At 33.8% G+C, this 26,440-nt stretch overlaps 1 protein-coding gene across 1 annotated transcript in view; it reads left to right on the top strand.

The window, feature by feature from the left end:
- Window positions 1–26,440, top strand: part of LOC145259801 (uncharacterized) — a 75,255-nt gene that overhangs the window by 27,125 nt on the left and 21,690 nt on the right. The window contains exons 3-4 of the mRNA XM_080117587.1: window positions 11,322–11,441; window positions 19,059–19,145. Coding sequence (XP_079973713.1) covers window positions 11,322–11,441; window positions 19,059–19,145 — 207 coding nt within the window. The remainder of the gene's footprint in view (window positions 1–11,321; window positions 11,442–19,058; window positions 19,146–26,440) is intronic.

The raw sequence follows: 26,440 nt of genomic DNA, 5'->3' as shown, positions 1-26,440 counted from the left end.
AAAACATATGTGCCACTTTTGCCTTTTATATATATACTAGCGGGGGAACCCGGCGTTGTCCGGGTGTGTGTGGTTTTTAGGTGTTTGTGTCGGGGGGGGGGGGGGTAAAAAAGTTTTGGTAGGTAAGTATGAAGGATCAAACCTGAAGCCTTGAGTCAAAGTTGGAAATTAAAGTGTGAAAAAACAAAAAAACGTGCGATGTTAACCACTGGGCCACCACGAAATAGTAACAGAAACATGTTTGAGTTTATTTAAGTATTAAAACTTGGCAGGTGCCCGTACTTAATGAGATCAACTTTGACTGCGGGGCAGGATTTTTTTATTTTATTTTTTTGTTTCCTCAAGATGTTGTGGGGAAAACCAAAGGAGAAACTCCACATTGATTAAAGCTGGTTGCTTTCGGACGTTTCCGGCAATCGCGACCGGAAAAATGCCGCCAGAATTAGTTTTGCTTTTATTATACGAAAAAGCTTAATGCACATGTGGTGATCGAAAAATGTTGAATATTTATCTTTTCAAAGTCGAGCAAATTAAATAGACAGGCGACCCCCGTTGTTAACTCGTAGATATTATCATTTAGACGTGATTTAAGAAGCGAGTTGACTGATCGCTTTTCGAAAAAAAACCTTTCTCGGACATACACAAAAAAGTGAACATACACACACACACACACACACACATTTTCGCTTTTATATATATATAGACTAGAAGGGGTACCCAGCGTTGCTCGGGTGTTTGGAGCTGTATGTGCTCTTAAATAAAAAAAAAATAAAAAAAGTTTTGGCAGGTAGTTAAGATCGAACCCGAAGCCCTGAGGTAAAGTTGGAAAAAAACGTGAGATGTTAACCGCTCGGCCAGCAAGAAAGAAAGTGAAAGACGTTTGAATTTATTTAAGTAGAATTGACAGGTGCCCGCTTAATGAGGTCAAATAGAAGTCGCAGAGTTAAGATTTACGACAATGTAAGCAATGGCTATTCAGCAATTAACATTTTCTGCGGGACATTTTTTAATGAGGTGAAAACCCGACTTTTGGGAGGAAAAGCAGCTCCCCTGTTTATTAGGGGAGTGTTGTCCAAATGAAAGCAATCGTCTGATATGACGGTGAAAAGCTGACATTGACCAAACGTTTACATGGCTTTCTGGAGACCACCCGGCCAATTCGAATTCGCTTTTTTTATACCGAATAGCGAAAGAAACATGCGTCAATCTAAAAATCTGGAAAAAGTAGTGTTTAGAAGTCGGGCAAATTAAATACACATGCAACACCCGTTGTTAAGGCATACATATTATCATCTAGTTGGCATATAAAAATTTTAAAGGAGTTAGCTAACTGAAAAGCTTGGCGAAAAAAGCCTTTGGTGGACATACAGAAAAATGCACACACACGCACTAACGCACATTTTCGCTTTTATATATATATAGATTATCTTTTTGTCTCATTTTAGATCTGTCTTACCTTTTTTCATTTTCTCTGGCAATGTTAATTTTGCAATATTTCAAATGAATGATTCAGGAGTAGGGAAAGTAGGATTTTTAAAGATAGGCTCTTTTTATCAGAGGATAAAACTCGGTAAAAACTGTATTACTGGTTTGCATAAATTTGAAAAATATTCACAATGTTTTGTTTTTTTTAATATTATATCTATGTTTGTGTTTCTGAATTTTTGAGATGAGGATTGGTTATTTGTATTGTTTGGATTCATCATGATACAATTGGGAATTACTTAGAACCTCTATCCAGTCATGGCTGACGGAACAAGAGCATGCTACCCCTGTGAAGTAAATAAAGGGTTCTGCTTAAAATTCCATCCAAATCCCAGAGTTAATTGTATCTATTTACTATGCCTCCCCACGGGACAGAGTTAGACACCAGGGTCGTATTTTAACGTGGAGAAAAGGTACGAAAATAAAAATTATCTCAGTCGTGAAGGATTTCTCCTCCACCGAAAGAGAACAAGAAATAGAAGTGCAGCATCTGAAGAACAGATGGTGTTTATTTGCTCCCCCACTGAGCAAATTAGGCACAAGGCCGTTTTTAATGTGAGGTAAAAACCAGCTCCCCTAAAAGTAGGCAAAAAGGGGGCACTCTGGTTACCAAAAATAATAATTGTCCCAGTATAGAGGGTTTCCCCTCCATTGACTGGTACAAATTATCTTAAGTGCAGCATCTGAAGAACAGATACTACACTTTGATCTTGTCCGGAGTTAATTGTAGCCAATCTTAGGAGTAGTGCTAAAAAATCAAAATTCCTTTTAAAAAAATTTTAGGAAACTAAAGACAAGATACACCTCGGAGAAGGCTGAAGGTTACATCAACCGAAACATGGAAAATCACACTGAAGATGAGAAAAGTAGTCCGATGAATCCAAATAATACGTATATCCAGGTTTCTGTTTCTCACAGGGAAACTGGTAGTCAATCAAATAAGTGATTTGATCTCTGACCCCTCCTCCCTTAAAAAAAACTGTAGGCTTCATTTATCAGATTTAGGTATGCTTAAAAATCCATCTGATGGTCACGTGTACAGCTTGTAGAAATGACCCTTTATCTGAAATTCAAATTTTAATGTAAAAAAAAAAATGAATTTCAAGTTCTAAAAAGTGAACAGACATAAACAAAAAAAGGAATATTTTATTAAACTGCACAGAAATATAAATTCTATTTTATCTGTAATAAAAAATCTCAGTTGAATTGGTGATTGAATTGTGTTGGTGCAGCCTGCAGATTTAATCAATAACCCGATTGACCGCTTTCTGCTGTTTCCAACTAAATGTGATCTTATCTGCTACCAAGCAACCTACTGTGCACAGCTGTTTGTGTGCCTGCAAAAGAAAAAAGATTTCTTAATCAAATCTTAAGGTCAGTTAATTATTTAATGTTGAGCTAATGCCTGAATACTTATTTCATTTGACCTGAGAATATTTGCTGATGGATCAAATTTTAAATACTTTGAGCATTTACAGGACTTGAACTTTCAACTGATGGGCTTTTTTTTTCTCTCTCTCTCTCTCTTTCCATTCTCTTTCCTTTCCAACCCAAAAAACAGTAATTATTTCCTGTATATCATCATAATTGTAGCCCATCTTAGAAAAAGTGACTTTTGAAAAATTTAGGAAACTAAATGTTATAAAATATTTTATTAAATGAGGCTTTTGTACCTTTTTTTTTTTTTTTTTTTTTTTCTTCATGTTTTTGGTGGTATTAACTCCAATGAGGTCGACCCTCATAGAAAGAAAAAAGGATATATCCGGTTTTACTGATGGTTGTTGCCAGTCTGAAGTGATGTGTGATTGGCACAAATTTTAATTAGGAGTTTAATTGCACGTTGGGAAACATGATTTCGTCATATTTAGAAAACAATATTTTATTAAATGATTGAATCCAAAACCCTGACTCGGAATGACAAGAAAATGTGAAGAAACCCTGACTCTGAATAAAAAAATCTAAAAGTGGTTCATTTATGTGTACGGAGTCTTAATCAGCAATTTTTGCAAGACTTCATTTTTTTTTTTTTTTTTTTTTTTTTTTTTTTTAAACCTCTAACTAAAATCTAAAATTTGATTCTTTACATAGGTTAAGAAAAGTCTGCATTCAAAATTCTGCTTCTTGTCCAGAATTCCCTCTATATTAAAGATATGTAAATATTTGTATGATACAAGCCCCCATGATGAAACCAAAATATATTCCAAAAATCACGTAAATCGATCAGGTAGTTTTATTTTTAAACAAGGAAATAACATTTTATGAGTAGCTGAGGATCTTCCTTGCGATTTCGAAAAAAAAAAAAAAAAAAAAAAAAAAAAAAAAAATCAAGAAACAGGGAGATAACTCAACAATAATTCACATATATAAGAGCCAGATATGTCCAAGGATGGAATACTGTTGCCACATATGGGCAGGAGATGCTAGAAAAGACTTGTCCTGCCTTGATAGGGTTCAAAATAGACTTCGTAGCCTGGTGGGAGATGTCCTTTTCTCTTCGCTGCAACCTCTATCTCGCAGAAGAGATGTTGTTGCCTTGTGCCTAATTTGCTCAGTGGGGAAGCAAATAAACCCAACAGAAGAGCTGTTGCGAGTTTGTCTCCGCTTTATCGTTATTTCCATGGAAAGTGTTCGACTGAGCTTCAATCTATGGTCCCCCCTCGCCAAACTTTCACAAGAAACACTAGACTAGCTGAAAACATTATCAATAATTTTCCCCACTCTTTATCTGTATCTAAACCTAAACATCGATTCCATGATCCAAGCTTCTTTCTTAGAACTGTATGCCTGTGGAATTGTCTTCCGTTTTCCTGCTTTTCAGCTGTCTATAATATGGTTGTCTTCAAGTCCAACGTGAACAAGTTTCTGATGAGCCGTTCCACTTAAGTTAACAAATTTACCGAACTTCCATTACTATCGATTACTATATTGACCTTTTGACTACTCTACACTCTAACCCTTATCCTTGAGTGGCCTATCGGCCTTGATAAGTGGTGACGCCTATGTAAAAAAACAAAAAAAAACATTTACTAAATTTGTTGTAAATGCTAATGAATTCCTATTAATCGCTTAAAAATTGTTTTCTTTAGAAAAATAAAACTACTTGATCAATTATGATTTTTGGAATATATTTTCATTTAATCACAGGTGCGTACATCATAAAGATTTTAATATAAAAATGATAGGAATTCTGTACAAGAACCGAAATTTAAAAAAAAAACAAAAAACTTCATAACTTCTAAATGGCATGTATTATTATTACATCTAATTTGTATAAGACAAAAGTAAGGATCTTTTGTTGTGCAATACTTAAAAGTGAAGACAAAAAAAGCTATTAAGCAAAATGTAATTAACAGACTTTTGTCTTTTGTGTGCGTTCTTTTGTCTTTGAAAATCTTTACAAAGCCAACACCAAAAGAAAAATGATCTCATGCATTTAAACCGTTACATTGTTTCTTTATTTTCTTTGCCATAGATATTCCGTGAGATTCATTCGGGATGATACATGATTAACATGTATACATGTTTTTGAAATTCCCAAAAGTGTTTTTCATGATAAACAACTATTGACTTTTGAGTAAAAGGAGTTTTCCAATAAAGGATTTTGGACAAAAAATTTTTTAGCTTTAAAGGTTGTAAACACACCTATATGTGGTTGTATGTTACAAGACCCAGGGTTATAAGTTCAAACCTGCTGGTAGGTAGGCCAGTTGTTTAGATCTATACTAATGAAATGAACTGGTAAAAAAGAAAAAAAAAAAAAAAATGGCTTAGATCTGATGACCTCAGAGGAAGATTACATCTGGACAATATAGAAAGATGTGTGCAGAACAGGAGACTTTGTTGGTTTGGTTACATAAAAAAAAATATGGATAAGTTATTGGATTAGATGTAGAACAGTTGAAGTGGCAAGGTTGGTTAGACAAGGAATGCGAAGAAAAACAGGAAATAAGTGTGGATTTGAGAAACCTGGCTGGAATACATCAGTTTGAAAGTTCATTTCTAAAAAAAATTGTCCGACATGTGCCAGCATGTAAAAACGGATTTTAGACTGAATGAATTCATTTTTTTTCACATTCATTTATATAAAAAAAATTTTTAAAATGATTTTAATTTTAAAGAGAATTTTTAAATGGTCTGAAAGTCGGAATTAAAATAAAAATTCAATAAAATTACTTTTATGGGATTTTGAAACTATAATCATTACGGTCCGCTTTGCTCATGAAATCATTAATTGAATGTTATAAATCTACTTAAAAAGAAAAGACCCTTTTGGATCAACCATTTGAGCTTGCGTTAGATTGTTTTAATAAAGTAAGAATGAGTTTGCAAAGCTAGTTTAATTTAAAAATAGAAATACAGTATCCTAAATTAGTCTTTCCTGTCTCTTCTTTTAAATAGTATTAATTTTTTTTAATGGAAATTGCTCCAGACAAGACATGAAGCGACTTATTGTAAGGAGTTTAAAAAAAAAAATATAGCCAAAAATAAGTTTCTGAATTTTTGAGATGAGGATTGGTTATTTGAATTCTTCAGACTACTGTTCTCATCTTGAGTGTCGGTTTCATAATGTTTCAGTTGATATAACCGCCGACCATCTTCAAGTTTATCTTATTGCAGGGACCCATGGCACAGTGGTTAGAGTTATTGTAAAAGTGGTATTCTCTTGAAAATTAAAGGTTCAGTTCTCAATGTGAGCGACACTCAACATACATTTACAAATTACTTAAGACCTTTATCCAGTCATGGTTGACGGAACGAGAGCATGCTACTCCTGTGAAGTAAATAGTTCTATTTGGAATTCCGTCCAGATTTCTCAAGTTCGACAAGATACGCTTGAAGGTCGGAAGTTACTGAACGTGGAACTGACATTCAAGATGAGAACAGTAGCCTGAAGAATCCAAATAATACCAATAACCAAAAGTAAGTGTTGGCAGGTTTCTACCTGGAAAACAGCAATTCTTTCCTCTTTGTCAGAAACATTGCTCATAGAATATGAAAACTAAAAGGCAGAATAAGAAAAGCAAGAGTTACAATGTATATTTCCGTCTTTTTTTTTTTATTTTGTTTTTTGTTTTTGTTGTTTTTTTTTTTTTTATTAATAAACACTGAGAGAAAGAGCGTTAGAGAGAATATGGAACACACGTTGTTCGAACAATGAGGGAAGGGAGATAAATATACATAATAGATCAGGGGTTGTCAACCGGGGTCCATGGAATATTTCTGGGGGTCTACAGGCAAAACATAACAGAATGTGGGTCCACAACGATATTTTGGTGGTCCATGAAGAAAACCAACTCAGAATAGTTTTTATTGTTAAAAATTTAATTTCTACTGTCTGATCTCCCTCGGCTTGACCATGGAAGAAACATTGTAATATTGTAATACAAGATATTGGTAAAGAATTATTATCACTCTAATTTAGATTATTATTATTATTATTTATCATAATTATTATAGTTGTAGAATACCTTATTTGCATTAAATTAGTTTTCATTTAAAAATAAAGCTTAATTTTATATTATTTCTTTGATTATTAAAATCTCAAAATTTATATTCGTGAAAAATAGAAGATTGTCTTATGACCAATAGTTATGAAGGGGTCCACCAAGATAAAAAGGGAAAAGGGGTCTATGAGTAAAAAAAAAAGAAAAAAAAAAGGTTGAGAACCACTGTAATAGATGAACAATATGCAGCCACATGCTCCTTCTTGCTCGACAACAAACACCAACCCAAATGTTGTGTACCGTGGTTCTCTTCTTCGTTTTCTCTTCTGGACATATTGTCCTAGTCTTGCATTGATAACTGGTTCATAAGTATTTAAAAAAAAAAAAAAAGAAAGAAACAGTTAAGAGAAACTAAACTTTGACACATTCTGCAAATATCAGTTGTATTTTTTTTTTTCTTTTTTAAAATTTTCTTCCTTTGAAGATTGTAATGCTGCGGACAGCCAAACCAGCTGCCCAAATTGCCCTGCTTTTTATTGAAACCAACCGAGAGCTCTTTTTAGTATTCTCGTTGTTCCCTTGAGTGCAATTGTCTGGATCTCTTTTTACACTTAGTTCACCAGGAATATTAGTTAGGAAGGGCTTCAGGTGTGTGTGTGCGTGTGTGTGTGACATCATCAACCCTCTCTGTCTTGGCCATTTTCATCAATCGATCGATTCATTTCCTCGTCTACTCTGAACCACAACCTGCCTTCAACTGTCCTCAACTATAACTGCCAACTGGCGCAAACTGAAGACTCCACAAACTGTCATAAAACACCTTAAACTGTCTGTAAACTAACTCTGATTATATTGACTTCTACATGAAAACGAAACTAACCCTATGCAGGTTTAACCAGCTTCCTCCAAAGCAGGAAGTTCCATGGAAGTATGAAATTCACAAGCGGTCCCCAGTCACATGTATATCCCCGTTAGGGGAGATGACAACGTTAGGTTTTTTGCAACTCTTGCAGGGAGGTGTTGACGTTCTCCTACATACAGCGCTTGGAATTCTCAAATTGGTCACCCATTTTGTATTGACTAGGCTCAACGTTTCTTAACTTTGGTGATCTAATGAGAACCAGTGTTTCCATATGATTATGACCTACATCAGTCTTTTGTCTTCATCACTGCCACACCTTGATTAACAATCCTATTTCAGATTGTTTCTGTGTGCCACCTCTCATTGTCTTTCTTCTAAAATCTCTGTTGTGCTGATAAACTATTTCTTTTTTTCTTTTTCCTTTTTTCTTTTTCCTTTTTCCTTTTTTTTCTTTTTCCTTTCTTTTTTTCTTTTTCCTTTCTTTATTTCTTTTTCCTTTATTTTTTTTTCCTTTATTTTTTTTTCCTTTATTTTTTTCCTTTCTTTATTTTTTTCCTTTCTTTATTTTTTTCCTTTCTTTATTTTTTTCCTTTCTTTATTTTTTTCCTTTCTTTATTTTTTTCCTTTCTTTATTTTTTTCCTTTCTTTATTTTTTTCCTTTCTTTATTTTTTTCCTTTCTTTATTTTTTTCCTTTCTTTATTTTTTTCCTTTCTTTATTTTTTTCCTTTCTTTATTTTTTTCCTTTCTTTATTTTTTTCCTTTCTTTATTTTTTTCCTTTCTTTATTTTTTTCCTTTCTTTATTTTATTTCTTTTCTTTATTTCCTTTCTTTATTTCCTTTCTTTATTTCTTTTTCCTTTCTCTGTCCTTTCTCTTTCCTTTCTTTCTCTTTCCTTTCTTTCTCTTTCCTTTCTTTCTCTTTCCTTTTTTCCTGTTTTCCTTTCTTTTTTCCTTTCTTTCTTTTTTTTAAATTACTTAACACTTTAGAGGGGATGTTGATAGTATCACGAGTCATTTGGTGAATTAATTACAAATTATGGTTAATTAGAACAATTAAGATGGAAGTTTGTTTTTTTTTACACGTAACTCTATACCCGAATAGAGGAATAGTTTAGCAATAGTCTATTGGCTAACTCAGATGAAGCAAACCGCAGCAAAAATCTATGTAATGTACCTACCTCCTACTTCATCTCAAACAAGGGGTACGGTCATTTGATCACTGAGAACTCAATACGAAGTAAGATTTTTACACTCACTAGGACGATGTCATCCAACGAGCTAACCAAGCAAGCAAATAAATATTAGAATTTGCAGAATGTGAGAGATATTATTTTCATTATATATACTAGCTGGATACCCGGCATTGTCCGGTACGTAAACATATTTAATTTATGCAGATTGCATATGTATTATCATAGAATGAATGCTCTATTGATTATTATGTACTATAACCTGGGTGTTTGGATGTGTGTTGAGCAAAAAAACAAAGTGATACTAGGCAGGTAAGCTCGAACCCGTACAGCGAAGGAGAACAAGAAGGTGGGGAAAAAAAAGTGACATCTTTGCCGTTGTGTCTATCGCCAAACCGGAAGTGGCGAAAATTTAAAAAGGCTAGTTAATCCAAAAGAGGGGATGACTTTTGAAAATATCGGCAAAAAAAAAGAAGAAAAAAAAAGCGCCCCCCCCTGCCTCCCTTGTAGAAAAGTGCCCAGTTGAGTAGAATAGATTAATGATTTTAGCCAATTTTTTGGTATTTGTTATCCAAAACGATACCAATCTCGTGAAAATCGGTTGCCTCTGTTGAAAGTTTTAGGCAGACATACAAATGTACATACATACATACATACATACATTTAAACAGACATTTATATTATAGACTAGTAGGGGTACCGGGCGTGGCCCGAGTGTTTGTAGGTGTGTGTGTTGGGGGGGGTGATTTAAAAAAAAAAAAAAAAAAAAAAGTTGGCCAGATGTTTGGAGGTGTAAAAGAAAAAAAAAAGTTTTAGTAGGAAAGTAGGCTTGAACCCCGAACCTTTGACGTGGTGGTGGAAATGAAATGGAGGGAAAAAAACCCTGGAACCTAACCATCTCGGCCACAAGAGAAGAGGAATGAAAAGCATCTTAATTTAACATTTATAAAATGAAATTAACAGATGCGAGAAACTTAAGTTGCGTGATGTTTGACCTTGAAACCTGACGTGGCTGCAAGCCAGTTTTTGCTTATTTCATACTGAAAAGCGAAAAAAAAAAAAAAAAAAACATGCGGCGATCGAAATATCTGGAAAAAATAGCGTGTAAAAGTCGGGCAAATTAAATACACGCGAACCCCCGTTCTTAAGTCGTAGATATCATTTAGACGTGATATAAAAAGTTTTAAAAAGTGAGTCGGCCGATCGCTTCTCTGAAAAAAAAACCTTTCTCAGACATATACAAAAAGCGAACATACATACATAGATACATACATACACACATTTTCGCTTTTATACTTATAGATTATGAGGAATAATTTGCACGGTGGACTAATTTGCAAAAAGAAAAAAATGTCATTCATTAAATTTCGTCTGTATTTGTTTACAGTATCATGTCAGCTGATATTTGGGCTTGACGATGAATGCTCTGGAAAAGTCACTTATGATGTTTAGTTTTAAAATATGCAAATCAAGAAAAGATTTGCAGTGATTTTTAAATGGTACCTGTTCTTTTATTGTAGATTGAACTCGTTAATAAGAAAAAGTTAAAATGGTGAGGTACCCCCAGGCATGAACAGGGGACTATTCAATCTGTAGTCGAATGCTCTACCACTGAGCTATATCTCCAGATGAGAAATCTTTTTTTTTTTAAGAAGAAATGATTTGCTGAGATCTTATTTTCCTTGACCGGTGTAACGTAAAATATTCCTCTGTAAAAATTCTGTTTTTATCTATAAGAGAAAAACTAATTTTAAGATTGGATTATTTTCGATACTTATTTGATGCATTTCTGTACAGAACATCTAAGAACACTGCCAGACAGTGTGAAATTTGCAAAAGATAGGCTTAACCGTTTCGGAATCTATGAGGAAGGAACTCTTGCGCACACACACACACACACTGACTTTTATATAATAGAGATATTACTGTTGAGATGATTTAATTGGAATCTTTTTGGGAATCTGAATCAAAAAAAATTTGTGCATATTTTCCAATGCCAAAAGCGTTTTTTTTTTTTTTTTTTTTTTTTTTTTTTTTTTTTTTTTGTTGTAAAGCAACATCTTCCACTGCTGATAATAATAAAATATTTTTTGATTTTAAACTACCAGTAAAACTAAAATCTATAGATCACCCCCCCCCCCCCCACACACACACGTGTTTTTACGTTTGAAAAAAAATATACGCACTTTTTAACATGTGGTTTTATGATAATCGGGGGGGGGGGAATATGTATTTAGAGATTTATAAAGAATCAGAATCAGTAATTGTATCAGAATAAGAAAAAAATATTGGAATCATCACATCACTAATATATATCTTTTTTGACATTCTCTCTTTCAGATTTGTAAGGAGGAAAAATTGAATCCAATTAAACAAGACATTAAAAAGGAAAAAGTGAGATTTGTTAAAAATCTTTTCCCCCATCATGGCTACATCTGGAATTATGGGGCTTTACCACAGGTATGTTTCTATTTTAAAAAACTTTTTTTTTTTATCATTAACTTGATGTACCCGGCGTTGCCCGATATTAAATGTAACATTAAATTCTTAAAAAAAAAAAAAAAATGAAAGGAAAATTTTTTTTTTTTTTTTTTTTTTTTTTTTCTAAACAATTCACTTCTTGTAAGTAAAAAAAAAAAAAAAAAAAAAATGCTGGATCTGAGATCGAAACCTAAAGACAGTCAATCAAGTATGATAACCATTATGTCAGCTTGACACGTCTTTAAAAAAATGTTTTCAAACCTACTTTTTCTTAACATAATGTGAATTATTCACACATGCACAATGGTGAAACAGTTAACAGATAAAAATCCGATGACTCTCACATACTAATTTTTCAATTATAACTCCTTAGCAACTTTTTTTTTTTCCAAGTGAAAACTGATTAAAGTTTCTCACATGTCTGAATACCCTATATATCAAATTTCATGCCTGTAGATCAGATTCGTTCGGTATATAGGTTGAGAAGTGGTCTTATACATACATTCTCACTTTTTAGATATTTAGGGATGTACCGATTAGCAAATTACCGATTAATCAACTAATTTATTAGTAAACTTTGTTGTCATAAATGATACTAATATTAATTAAATTATATTGTAAACTAGGATAAGTTAACTCCCTTTTTTTGCTTGCCAGTGAAAATTTATCGAAGACGTGCATCGTCTACACCATATTATCAAGTAATAGGCATGATACACTGTTAACATGTAGCCTTTTACAACTGCACTGAATTTGAGATGTGTAACGGTCAACGCCCAGTTGCTTGAAAATATGTATTAGGAACGGTAGTAGCAATCTATAATGATAAATTCGGCAGCATTAACAGTTGTTTTTATGATACCACTCTTGTCTTCATAGCTCTTAAAACTTTTTTTTAGAAAAACCATAGAATGTGTTACGTTTATAATGACCCTCATAAATTTGAAAAGTTTAGACATATATTACATATATAGATGTAAGCGCGTGGAAGATTTCCCTTTCCCTTTCTATCGAATTTACATTTTGTATTTTAAATCGAAGAAAATTACTCCATCTTTCGGTTTTCGTAATGAGGAATTGTATATTAAATTTTTTAAAATTCTACTTTTACCCCAAACAAGGCACAGCGCCACTTTCAAGTAGAGGGGCTACTATCGGAGACGTAAGTTTCAGACATTAATTTTTTTTTTTTATTCAATTTTTACCCCAAACAAGGCACAGCACCACCAGAGATATAAGTTGCAGGGATATTATGAAGGGAGATGAGCAGCAAGATGTCTGTTCACATTGCACTTCGGCACGTCAGTACAGTTGGGAAAGCAGAATCCTGGAAAGGAGTTCCAAAGTCTAGCAGTTTTGGGGAAGAAACTATTGGAGCAGAAGGCTTTATTAACACCTAGGGATCTCAGTGTAGGAGTGGGATTCAGCTGCTTGTCGGGTTTGTTGGGGGTATTTATGTTGAGGGGGTACCAGTGCTTGTAGTTCGTCAGAGCATTCACCATTAAAATACTTGTAGAACAGGCAGAGGGATGCAACATTTTGTTGAGGGGACAGAGGCTGAAGCTTAGATGACAGTTGAGTATCTATCAGGTTGGCGATTCTCTTTTGAACCCTATCCAGGAGGGACAGACTAGTAGCAGCTGCACTAGTCCAAATGTGACAACAGTACTCCATCCATGGGCGAATGGTGGCCTTATAGAGGTACAGGATATTTTCAGATGCAAGTAGCTTTATAGCACGGTAGAGAGAGCTCACCTTTTTCGCAGCGGCCTTAGCAATGTTCCAACTCGTGTTCCCTGTGAATGTTAGGCCGAGGAGTTTAAAAGAAGTATTTTCAGGTAATGTTTTTGGCCGTTGCGACGATGTGCAAACTGAAAATAAAACATCCATCATCACTCATACTTTTGTTCCTCATTTTTAGACTCTTGCTACCATTACATATATATTTTAATTTTTCTGATTTAGATAATGTATATTTTATTGAGAAAAATTATTAATTCGATATCGAGCATAAGTAATTTTAGTTTTAGTAAAAAAAAAAAAAAAAAAAAAAAAAAAAAAAAAAAAAATTAACCAAATATTAACAATCTTCAACCATTATAGCAACCAGTTTCTGCTGGAAGTATTTTGATGTCAATCCCGAGAATAAGGATACAGCTGTATGTAAGTCAAACTATCACATCAAAGGGTGGTAAATTTGCAAAAACTTTTACGGCTAATATGTTAAACCATCTTAGAAAAGTTGCTTCAAAAGAAAAGGAAGCACAATGAATATTCAGGGACGGACATTCCAAGAACAAGTGGCAGCAACTACGAGCCTCCAGCGAAACACCAAACTACTATTAAATCGATATTGTCCTAAAAGAAAGTTTGAAATATTAATGACAACATGTCACAAGAGATCCATTATCTGATTAGAGAAATGATTGCTGTTGATATTCAACCGCATTCTGTAACATCTGGCATTGGATTTAATAGGCTTGTTGCAAAACTTTGTTCAGATTACAACATTCCATAAAAAGGTACTTAACTACAAAATAATTTTAACTGCTCTTGACATATCAAAGGCCTTTGAAAGGGTATGGCATAAAGGTTTACTTCGCAAGATCTCCAGCTACGGTAGAGCTGGAAATGTCTTATCAATTATTAAATCATTTCTCTGATAGGTTCATAAGAGTAGTTGTTGATGGGCAGAAATCAGAAGCTCACAGTATTAATGCTGGAGTCCCTCAGGGGTCCATCCTGGGCCCAACTCTCTTCCTGATCTACATTAATGATCTTCCAAATCACATCCTTACATCATTCGTAGACATTTATGCTGATGACACTACCATCTATGGTAGCACATCAAAGACCGTAAATGACCCAAGTTCTCTCTGATCTTCTGATCTTGAGCACATGGTACAATGGGGAAAGAGGTGGCTAGTTACTTATAATGCATCTAAAACCAAGCTTTTTTTTAAATCATCATAATTGCTCTGATCCCCCATCTGGCATCAATTGAAATGAATGTCTGTCTTAAGGAGGCCTCAAGTTTTTACAAGCTTTTGGGCTTGACCTTTACTCCTGATCTGAAATGGAAGATCAAATCTGTTGCCAAGGCTGCTGGAAAAATAGTGGAATCCTTCTATTGATCCAGTAGATATCTCACTGCTGATGTAATTCTCTATCTATATAAGAACCCGGTATGTCCAAGGATGGAGTACTGTTGCCACATCTGGGCAAGAGCTGTTAGAAAGGACTTATCTTGCCTTGATAGTTCAAAATAGATTTTGTGTCCTCCTAGTGGATGCCCTTTTTTCTTCCCTGCAACATCTTTCTCACTGAAGAGATGTTGTGAGTCTGCCTGCTTTATCGTTATTTTCATGGCAAGTGCTCGGCTGAGCTCCAATCTGTGGTCTCCCCCTCGCCAAACTTTCACAAGAAACCCTCGTTTAGCTGAAAACACTATCAATAATTTCCCCTACTTTTTATCTGTGTCTAAAACTAAACATAGATTCCATGAACAAAGTTTCTTTCTTAGAACTGCACGCCTGTGGAACGGTCTTCCGTTTACCTGCTTTCCAGCTGACTACAATATGGTTGTCTTCAAGTCTAACGTAAAGAAGTTCTTGATGAGCCATTCCACTTAAGTTAAGAAATTTACTGAATTTCCATTACTAACGATTACTATATTGTCCAATTGACTACTGTACAGTCATTAACTCTTATTCTCGGGTGGTCTCTTGGCCTTGGTAAGCGGTGATGTCTATGAAAAAAAAAATTACAAAAGTAAAACAAAAATTGAATTGTCTCTTGCTAACATTAGCAGCATTTCATGGACTACAGACATTTGGACAGCTACAACAGATAATGTTCTTGTATGCTATTGGTAATAAGATTAATGACGTGGAAGATGCTATTAAGGATTGGATTCTACATCTACTTTCTACGGATGATAATGAAGCAGAATCAGCAGGAGATGAGGTGTCTTTAATAAGTTTCCAGATTTTTTGTACAAGCATTTAATATTGTAGATTTTTGAAAATTCAGTGTTATGGCTATGCATCTTATGAGATGTGACCTTTTTTTTATGATTTCAGTTTCAAATGAACAGCTACAATGGGGATTGTAATACACCCTACTAAAATGTAATCTGGGTGTGAGGACACTTTAGAAGAACAATATGCAATAAAATTTTGTTTTAAACTTGGAAAAAATGCCACAGAATATCAAGTGATATTTATTATTATCAGATATTAAGATTAAGCCTCTTCTTTGTCCATAAAATTAAATTCACGTGTGTAATCATTGAAGCGGGTCAGACACGCATACATTCACTTTTATTATATAGATAATTAATTAGAAAGAAAAATGCACTGAATAATTTAATCTCCCCCCCCCATCTTCTCCTCTTCCCCCGCTTCTCATTTCACCTTTCATACCCCCCCATGAGGTTGAATGACACCAGTTGTTCAGTCTGTTACTAAAAATAGCCCAGTATTTATAAATTGTTTTTACTTCCCCCCCCCCAATGGTGTTCAGCATTTTCTAGTGAAATGTTCTCATTTCCTCCCCTACCTTGTTAATTTCCTTATAGAAAGCAACAAAACTTGATTGACCACGTTATCCCCTCCCTCCCCATCGTACTCTTGCACTAAATTATTTAAATCCTTCCATTGCTACGGAGTGTGTTTAAATATATTTGAGATTCGTTTCACTTGCAGCAATTTTTCTGACCTTTGATTGCATATATTTGCAGTCGACATTGTACTGCGACTTTTTTTTTTTTTTTTTCTAATCAGGTGTGACTAATCTAAATGTATTTTTATTTTTACCTGTAATCACTTTTTGTGCGTTTGTTCTGTTTTTACCTTTGACAATTAATGGTTGTGATAAGTTGCAAGATGATTTTTTTTTTTTTTTTTTTTTTTTTTTTATATATCAGACGTTTATCTTGTGCTACAGGCAGTGGTACATTTTTGTTATATCTTCAATCGAACTCAGAAAATAAATGTTAAATATATACTAGCAGGCCGTCTGGCATTGCCCAGTCGTAAGATACGCTTAAATATGTTAATTCATGCAGAATATGTATTTATTATAATAAAGATCATCCTCTATTGTATTGAATCTAATATATAGTAGTGAGATTGAAACTTCTCATCTGTGTGTGTGTGTGTGTATATATTTGTAGTCATCAACATACAGTCCTGTCCCGTTGTATCACAACTCCTCAGTGCCGCTAGACTAGCACCTCTCCCAAGCCGAGGATTGAACCTATAACCATCGTGTTGACAGTCAGCAGTTCTACCAATCGAACCAGGGGAGCGGCACCCATAAATTATCTCACCAAATGTCTATTTAAATAAACATTTGTCCAAAAGAACTACTTTTTATTCATTATGTTTCTTTTTTATATATACCAATGCTTATATATATATATATATATATATATATATATATATATATATATATATATGACTTTGGTGCCATTAGCTAGAATCAAAACCAAAATCTACAACTCTCCACCCTTATTCCTTAGCCTCTGAGCCACACTTCTGCGCATAAATAAATTCACCTGTCATCCTTTTTTAAAAGATTTTGAGATGAGCATTGATAATTTTTTTTATTATTTGTATTGTTCGGACTATTGTTCTCATCTTGACTGTTTCTCTGACAACGTTTCCGCCGATGTAACCTCCAACTGTCTTTAGGTGCATTCACACTGGATGTTATTGGTGAAGCATGACAAATGTTTTTTGCTTTCCTAATTAACATAGCCATTAGAAATTCTAAGCGCAAAAAGCGCCAACTCTTTTTTTTTTTTTTTTTTTTTTTTTTTTAAGATAAATCTAGGCCCATTCTGGAATGGACCTGGATTTATATATAAAAAAAGACAGTTTCTGTTCCAAATTCGTGTATATTCTAGAGTTTGACAAGATGAACCTGAACGATGGAAAGATTACATTGACTGAAATCTAAGAATAACAGCCTAGATGTAAACACTAGTTTAATTGTATCCCCAGCTAAATGTTGAAAAATACACAACAAATCTCCACAAAGTTGGTAGTTTTTAATTTGTGTATTCTACGGATATAATAAACTTTTTAATCGGTTGCCATCTGGAAAAAAGGGGTCAAAATTTGAAAAATTGGTACTTGGATGTGTGTTGGAAGGTTTTATGTTTTTCAACTGCTTCACGACTGTATATGCGCTAATTGTTCACATGACAGCTTCCGTATGTTAAGAACAAGTAGATTTGAAAACACTTTTTAAAGATCGTGTCAAGCTGGCCTAATGGTTATCGTACCCGACTCTGTCTTTAGGGCTTGGTTTGGATATCTGAGTTTTTTTTTTTTTTCTTACAAAAAGTGAACTGTTTAAAAAACAAAAACAAAAAAAACTCATGCACATGTCTCAAGCCTTTTTTTTAAGAAATTTAATGTTTAATAGCTACAGTATTTCTGTTTGTAAGAAATCTGCATCAATTAAAATATAATTGTGTATTTTACAACCCGGCAACTATATAAAGCAAATATCTGTATCTCTAGCTAAAACTTGAAAAATACACAACAAATACCTACAAAGTTGGCAGTGTTTTAATTTGTGTAACCCCCGGCTGTAATGATGCCTAAATAAATAAAAAAATATATATATATATATAAATAAAATTAAAAAAAAAAAAAAAAAATTATCAATTATTTGGGGATGAAAAGGACATTTATATCATTTAATGTTATCAAGATGTATACATCTTATCTCGGTGAGTTGAGAACGGGTATATCTCTTAATATTATAATGTAATCTGTTTTCTGTTATTCTCTCATTTCACTTTATTTTAGTCGAAGTTCTCAAAATTCAAGGAGCGGCCCCTTCCTAGGGGCTAACACTTGATCTCTATAGCAAATACATAGATATTTGAATATTCTATTAAAGTTGTCCTTTACCTATCAGTTAGTAAAGAAATTGTAGCATAATTTTCTTCTCCTCAATTGACTACTTTAATATGTTATCATATACCTTTCTTGTGGTCTCTTAGTCTTACTGAATTCCAGGAGGAGCATTCATCTAATCTGGTGGAGTATCCAGCTTTGAGGTAACATCACTTGGAGAAGTTGCACCATTCCTTATAAAATACCAGTTTTGGTTAGCCATACTAAGATCTTATTTGGACTGCGAATACTATGTGATTTTTTTTAATATTTAGTCAGGGTTTACTTACACGGAAAGTATCTTCCTGCCATGTTTCCCTGTCAAGAGACACCTTAGATGCTCAAGGATAGTGTCTAGTAGGCATTCAAGTTTACTCCTGTCTAGTAGGTATTCAGGTTATGCATATATCTTAATGTTATCATGTGATCTGTTTTCTGCCCAGTAACTAAAGGGAAATAACTGCTGGTCTATATAATAATAGTGTACATATGCGTATGTGGCGTGCTTCATAGCGTTGGGGGGTAGATGGGTTGGGGCTTAAATTTAAGGTAGCAGTAGTAGCACTAGTTTGTCTTTTTAGATTAGTATAGTAAAAAACGTGTCTTTTCAAATCTCTTATGCATCTTGTATATCCTGTGCCATGATTTAAGTGTCATATAATTTTTTTTTTTTTATATATAGACATGGGAAGATCCGAACCATACGGAACCAGAAACCAAGACAAAAGGAGATTCAGATCCGATTGATGTTTGTGAAATTGGATCCAAGGTATAGTACTTTTTTTTTTTTTTTTTTTTTTTTAAATTCAATTTTTTCATAATAATTGAATTGTTTACTAACCTTGCGATATCATAATAAACGTGTAACGGCTACTAATGCTGTCCACACGTTATTTACTTGCCTCCCTACGAGGGCCAGGTTTTTTTAATGTGGGGAAAAATCCAGCCCAACAAAAGGGGACACTCTAGAATGGAACCAAAATAAAAATTGCCTTAATCTATAATGATTTCTCCTTCATTGACCAAGGATGGAATAGAATAATTGTGTGATGTATCCGGGTTGAACAATAGTAGTTTCTTGCCAGCCAAGAAAAAAGAACAATAATTTGTTAGAAAAATACAAAATATTTATGTTGCACGCTTCAGTCGGTAAACAGATTTTGGACACAGCACAGATGTGCTCGTGACTACCTTCACTTTTTGACTGACTCCTCTTTTACCTTGCTTGTTTATATCCACCTGTTCTCTTACAGGTCTTTAACTCCGGCAGCTGTGAGGTCAACTATTTGACCTATTTACCTCCGACCACGTCAGTTTTGACAGGTCTACACATCACTCGATACTTTAGCTTGCAGACCGCCTGCATGTGTGTGTACAGTTTCAATATGTGACAGTTGTAGCGTCAGAACAGATACTACACTTTGTTCCTAGCCGAAAGGCCAAGTGTTGTCACGCCCAGCTGTTCAGTAATAGACGTACATGCAGACAGCATGGGGACAGATAAAATATGCTAGCGATGTATGGGAAAAGGGAGAATGTGCAATGCGCATAAGTTTTACGTACAAGATTGTTATAGCGGTCAAGTGAAACAAACATACAATGTTACATAACAGGGCTCTACGGACAAATTTATCTTTTAGTTGACCTTTGACAACTAAATATTTTCGTTTACTAGCCAAATAGAAAAGTTACTAGCCAAATCCACATGATTTTTAGAATATGACATCTTCGTTCTGTGACGAGTATGTACATCATAAAGATTTTTTTTTTTTTTTTTAAACGAGTGTAATTCTAAATATACAACAAATTTTATGTTGATGCTTGAAGGTATAAACATTCTAATTTCTTCAGATATTTTTTTAAACGGCCCTCGTTAAAAAAGTATATTCTTCTATTAAATTTTTATTATTTAAATAATTTAACTTTGTTCGCTTTATAAAAAAAAAAAAAAAAGTTGAAAAGATATTTTTCACTCGGGGTAAGCTTTGGAAGATTGTCAGTGAAAGCAATACAATCGCAAAAAGATAAACGTTTTATTTCTAGTCGCTACTTTGAAAAATCATTCGCAAATGTGACTGTTTCACTCGCAACGTAGAGCCCTGCATAAGTGTAATGCTGCCATCATTTTAATTCAATCAACTTCAATCCGTACGTTCGTATACTTGACCAGAACTACAGTGCGTTACTTGCTTTATTGCAGATCACATTTTCCTTGATAACTTTTTTATTACTAAACGTAATTAACTGAAATTTTGTACAGCTATAGAAAACACATTGATAAGTTAGTCCATAAAATTTTATCCAAATATTCTTACTAGTTCAAAAGTTATAACAATTTTTGAAAAATATGAAATTTTTACTGTTTCTCGCTTTATTGCAACGTATTGAAAATACAGTTTAAAGGTAATAAAAGTATGAATTTATTTGTTAATTTAATTCAAATTAGTAACAATAACAGATATATAACCATATAGAAATCAAATACAACCCACAAAGCGTGACATTTTAACGAAAACGAATTATTTATCAACATAATTTCCCTTCCTTGCAATCACCTTAAACAGTCTATTATCAACAGATGAGGTTAGTTTTTTTTATTTGAGAAGGTGTTATGGTCCTAGACACTTCAAGAATTTTATTCCAAAGGGCATCTTTTGATGTGAATTGCCGTCCTCCTTCATAAACCCCTCTTTTCAGAATTGACCAAAAGTTCTCTATTGGGTTCAGGTCAGGAGAACAAGGCGGCCAGGTCAGGAGAGTTTCGTCTTTGATCAACAGAGACTCGAGGTAGGATTTGGTAGCTTTTGCAGCGTGGGATGGAGCGTTATCGTGCATAAAAGTAAGGCGTCTACGACAAAGAAGTGGAAGGTCGTCCAGCCAAGGTGACAAATGCTCCTCCAAAAACTGGATGTATGTTTGGCTGGTAAGTTTAACGCCATCAGGCACTCTGAAGGGTCCTAAGAGTTCATCTCCAACGATTCCAGCCCAAAACATAACTCCTTGTTGACGCCTGATACGATATGGCATAAGATCTCCCTTAGGACTCCAAACTTTAGCCCATCCATCTGGACCATCCAGCGTGGCTCTCGATTCATCCGTGAATAAAACTTGTTGAAAGTCTGTTTTCATGTATTTTTGTGCCCAAGCTATGCGTTTTTTTCATGTTGGTTTGGTTCAAAGGAGGTTTTGAAATGGGTTTTACGTTTCTTGTAATTTCGTTTAAAATACTACATCTTGTTTTTCTTGATATTGCAGCAACGCCAGCTTTTATAAAAATAGACCTGCTGGTGTCATTTGGGTCCTTATTGACTTCTTTGCTTATTTTTCGCATGTCACGAGGAGAAATGACCTTTCTTTTGCCCTTATCCTTACGTGGTGAAATCTTTGGCTTCTCCACAAAGGATGCCACAGTTCTCTTATCTCTACCAAGTTCTTCTGATAACTGGAGAATTGTAAGACCCTCTGCAAGACCTGCGGTTATCCTGTTCTTCTCTGGTGCAGTCAATTGTCCATTTTTAGGCATTTTTAGAACTCCTGCAATAAAGCGAGAAACAGTAAAAATTTCATCTTTTTCAAAAATTGGTATAACTTTTGAACTAGTAAGAATATTTGGATAAAATTTTATAGACTAACCTGTCAAAGTGTGTTCAATGGCTGTACAAAATTTGAATTAACTATGTTTAGTATTAAGAAAGTTATTAAATAAAATATGATCTGCAATAAAGCAAGTAACGCACTGTATGATCCATTTCGGCTGATAACTAATTGCTGCATGTGTCGATGTCATCCCGACGAGATAATTGTTAGCTGAAACCAAGGCTGTGGTATACTTATGTTTATTTTCGTGTAGTTAATTCAAAAAGACACTTTCTTAGAAAAGTAAAATTTAAGGGGGTGCAAAGATAAGCGAGAGTGTTAATTATTGTTTAAGCCCATAGCTTAATTATTTTAATGTTTTGTTAGATCATTCTTAAATGCGTGTTCTCTATTCAGTCACTTCTTCCAAACTATCATCGCCCAATAATAATCCTGTCCTTTAACAGGTGTTATCATGTTTGCTTGGCTCACAGGTTTCTAGTTCTCATGATTCCAACATAACTGCCATAAATCTCGGCAATAAGTATTACCCAATCAGCAGCTAGCAGCTGGCTTGGAATGAATGAATGCAGACATGTTGAATATTCACCACATAAAGAAATGAAATAAAGTTCCAGGATTGTCGTGTTGTTCCTCTGTTTATTTCACATTAAACGCTCACTGAAAACATTGGTATTTTATGGCCAACAAATTTATTTTTTTCCGATAATCTAACGATCTGAAACAGTGTGTGTTGCATCAGTAGAATTTACATTTTCTATGACTGTGGTCAACAATCAACCATTCTCACTCATATGCAGGTTCCAATAGTGACCGATGCTGGTAAAGCCTCCTCTTCAGACTTCCAATCTATATATCTATAAAAGTGAACGTGTGTGTGTACATTTCCCTACACAATAACTCTGTCAATTTTTAGTCTATAGATTCGAAATTTGATAGACAGGGTACTGAGATTTGGGGAAATCTTTATGATCGGTTTTCGGCCAGAAATTTGGCTGTTATGGGGTCAAAGTTCAACGATTTGACCTTTGAGAACTCTACCAAACTCCTCTGACCCTTGGACATGGATCTAATTTAATAACTTGATTTGAGCCCAAAACAATAAATGTTAAGGGGTCATAATAGGGGTCAAAGTTTAAAAAATTGACAGCTTTTTTTTTTTTTTTTTTTTTTTGCTCAATATACACCTCCAAACACCCGGGCAATGCCGGGCTGAAATGCTAGTTCATCAAAAAGGCATGACTTTTCCTAAGAGTTTTATTGTTTATTTTCTATTAGATGAAGGAAAGTTGTATTTCTGTGAAACAAGAAAATATGCTTTGAATTATTCTGACGACTGTTCTCGTCTTGAGTGTATTTCACAATAATAGCATAGTGGATAAAATACTTTGAATTCAGTTGTGAGTGACACTTTTCAGAGGGTTGAAGGTTCAATCCTCGGTGTGGGCAACTTTCAAAATACAATTGCAAATTACTTAGGACTTCTACAAAAAAGAAAAAAAAAAATTGATGTTGTACACCATAAGTACTTTATTTTAAAACGCTGTCCTTCTATAGAAGTTATGTGACTCTTCAAAAAAAAATAATTTGGTGTTCAAATCCATGGCTTACAATAATTCTATCAGTGTGTGTGTGTGGGGGGGGGTATAAATATCACTGTGATTGAAGCAGTTGCAAAATTCTGTATGGATTAGATAGGTAAGTTTAAAAAGAACGATTACATTATTTTGTCAGGCCATTTTTTTTTTCCTTATATATCAGCCATGATACGTTATTTGACTGTTCAATAACCTAAGGATTGACTTGAACCACCGAATCTATTTTGTCAGAATGTGGTATGGTTTGGCTCGGTCTTATGAAGTGCACCCTTCCAAGTATTACTTCTTTTTTTTGAAGCAGTGGGGGGAAGTCATTGCTGGTCGCCTGGGATGCTCCTACCAGGTAATGCCGACTGATCCTATTGACAGGTATTTTATGCCGGACAACATGCCCCCTCAGGATAGCTGGCTTTACTCCATCTTATGGTGTTCTGCCAGATTTTGCTGTTGTAAAAAAAGACGAAGTAAATAAATTTAAAAAATAAAAAACCTACATTTTCTTATTCTGGGCAACACTGGATATCCCTGCTAGTTTTCTATGAAATCTTAAACGTAATTTCTGTTACAATACCATGAATGTGATTTCTTGTAATTGTTTTCAGACTTCATTTTGCTTGCTCGGTTGAAAAGCAATGACTTTTGATCTGTGACCTTTTTTTATGTTGAAGGTCAAATGATTTTTCTCTTTTGTCTGTAATTAATTTGGCAAATCCAACAGATGTTAAGTGTTTTTTTTAATTGCATATAATTTATTTATTATCTAAAGAATCCAGTTATTCTCTATTTATAAAAATTACAAAAGAACTTGCTTTAATGACAGGACAATAAAAATGTAGCAATATCACAAAATTTACATTTTACCTATGTGTGGGTGGAGTACCCCCCCCCCTTATGTTTTTTTTTTTTTTTTTTTTTTTTTTTTTTTTCCTCCATTTTATTTTGTTTTTCCTTTGTTATACACCCTTTCTCTCCATACTTTTATTTCCCCATATTTTTTTTATTGTCTCTGGTGGTTTTTTTTTTTTTTTTTTACTGTCCCGGGTGTTTTTAAACAAATTTTTCAATCTATTGAACTAGTTGCTAAAGGTAGTTAGAGGAGATACGCGTTCAAAGGGTAACTGGTGAAAGATTTTACAAACGTTCAAATTGCTATTTTTCTAACATAAGATTATATTTTCCAATGACATATCCTCACTGCTACTAAAATTGTCATTCAATTAAAGTAAAAAAAAAAAAAAAATTTTTTTAAAGATGCTAGTAGAAATCCATGTTTAAACCATAATGAAATTTTTTTGATCTTAATATTTATGTAAGTATGTCAATAAGATATCTTTATCAGTAAGATTACGTATGCTTATCTATTCCGAGTTTTCTATTTATTAAATTATTTTTATTGGTTATTAAATCCCTATCGAAAAGGTTCGAAATGATAAATGTCATCAATTTCCTTATTGAGTTTATACTTTTATTTCAGGTGAATAAACCATTACTAGCTAAATAACTTTCCTACGAGTAGGTTATTAAAATATTAACAAAATATTTATATAAATTTATGCACCTGTGTGAACGAGTTCACTTAACTTTTTAATTGATTTCAACCTTTCTCAATTCTTTGCCCTCTTAGCGTCGCGGTAACATATCACCTTTTCTTTCGGTTTATTCCGCATCAAATCGTCCAGAGTTTGATGCTGATATCCATAGATTTGGCTGTAGTTTGCACTGCAGATAAACAATATAGGAACTAAGAAATCCTGGAAATTTGAGCATGTAACTCCAAGCGGTTCCAGATTTAGAGCATTTTTTTTTTTTTTTTTTTGCGTTAGTCACATAATGTGACACCCGGGCGACAATTTTGTTATGTTATTTTTTTTAATATTTTCTGATTGAAAGATTATATGGCTCTAAAAATTCACACAGGTAAGTTTTTTTGACCCAATGAATCCAAAAATGGCATCAGATTTTCTCAAAAATTAAGCCTTATAGAGATATTAAGTGTTTTTGGATTTTTTTCACATGTGCCCCAAAATGGAATAAATAAATAAAAAAAGGGAGGGGGGTGGCTTGCATGGTAACGCATTACTTTTTTTCACACACATATATATATATATATATATATATATATTTATTTTTTTATTAATTTTTAAAAAAATTTTTTAGACACCATAAATTGTTTGTCTTTGGACCAAAAATAGTTAAAAGTTCTGGTTTCGTTAACTCAGTTTCTGTTGAAAGTATGGGGGTATGGATTTCAAATCCCAAATTTCTGGATGATTTGACACAGAATGGCCCTTACACTTTCTTTTCCGCCTTTGCTTCAAAGCTTTGGGTTAGAGCCTATCTGCCTAACACTTTTTCTGCACACACACACCTACAAACACCTGGGAAACCCCGCTAGTATATATAGAAGAGATAGACCGGGAAGAGCATTGGGACAGTATGGAGAAAGGAGGAGGAAACTAATAAAGGAACGGATGATGGAAGACAGAACGAGATGAAGTAGAGCGAGAGAGAAAAAAATGATTGAAAGGGATGATGATAATTTCCTTCAATTCCCGAGAAAACCTAAACAAAATATGAAAAAAAGAATGAAAACAGCAAAGAAAATATGAATAAAACAAAAAAGAAAACACAAAACAAATCAGCACAATTAAAAAATAAAATAATGAAAAAAGGAAAAGAAAAAAATAATGAAAAAAGCAAAGAAAAGAAAAAGAAAAAAAGAATGAAACAATTAAATAAAAAAAACTTAGAAAAAATTTGTCTTATAAAAGAATAACTTCAGGCTTTTACAAATAACAAACCGGCGTTGTCACAAAATTCTGGTAGGATTTGAACTCAAACTCAGTCTCTAAGTATAGCACAGTAATCA

This window comes from Euprymna scolopes, chromosome 35 (assembly GCF_053919585.1).
Source record: "Euprymna scolopes isolate OS-2025 chromosome 35, ASM5391958v1, whole genome shotgun sequence".
Lineage (NCBI taxonomy): Eukaryota > Metazoa > Mollusca > Cephalopoda > Sepiida > Sepiolidae > Euprymna > Euprymna scolopes.
The sequence above is the reverse complement of the archived record's forward strand: the minus strand, read 5'-3'. Positions and strand labels throughout refer to the sequence as shown.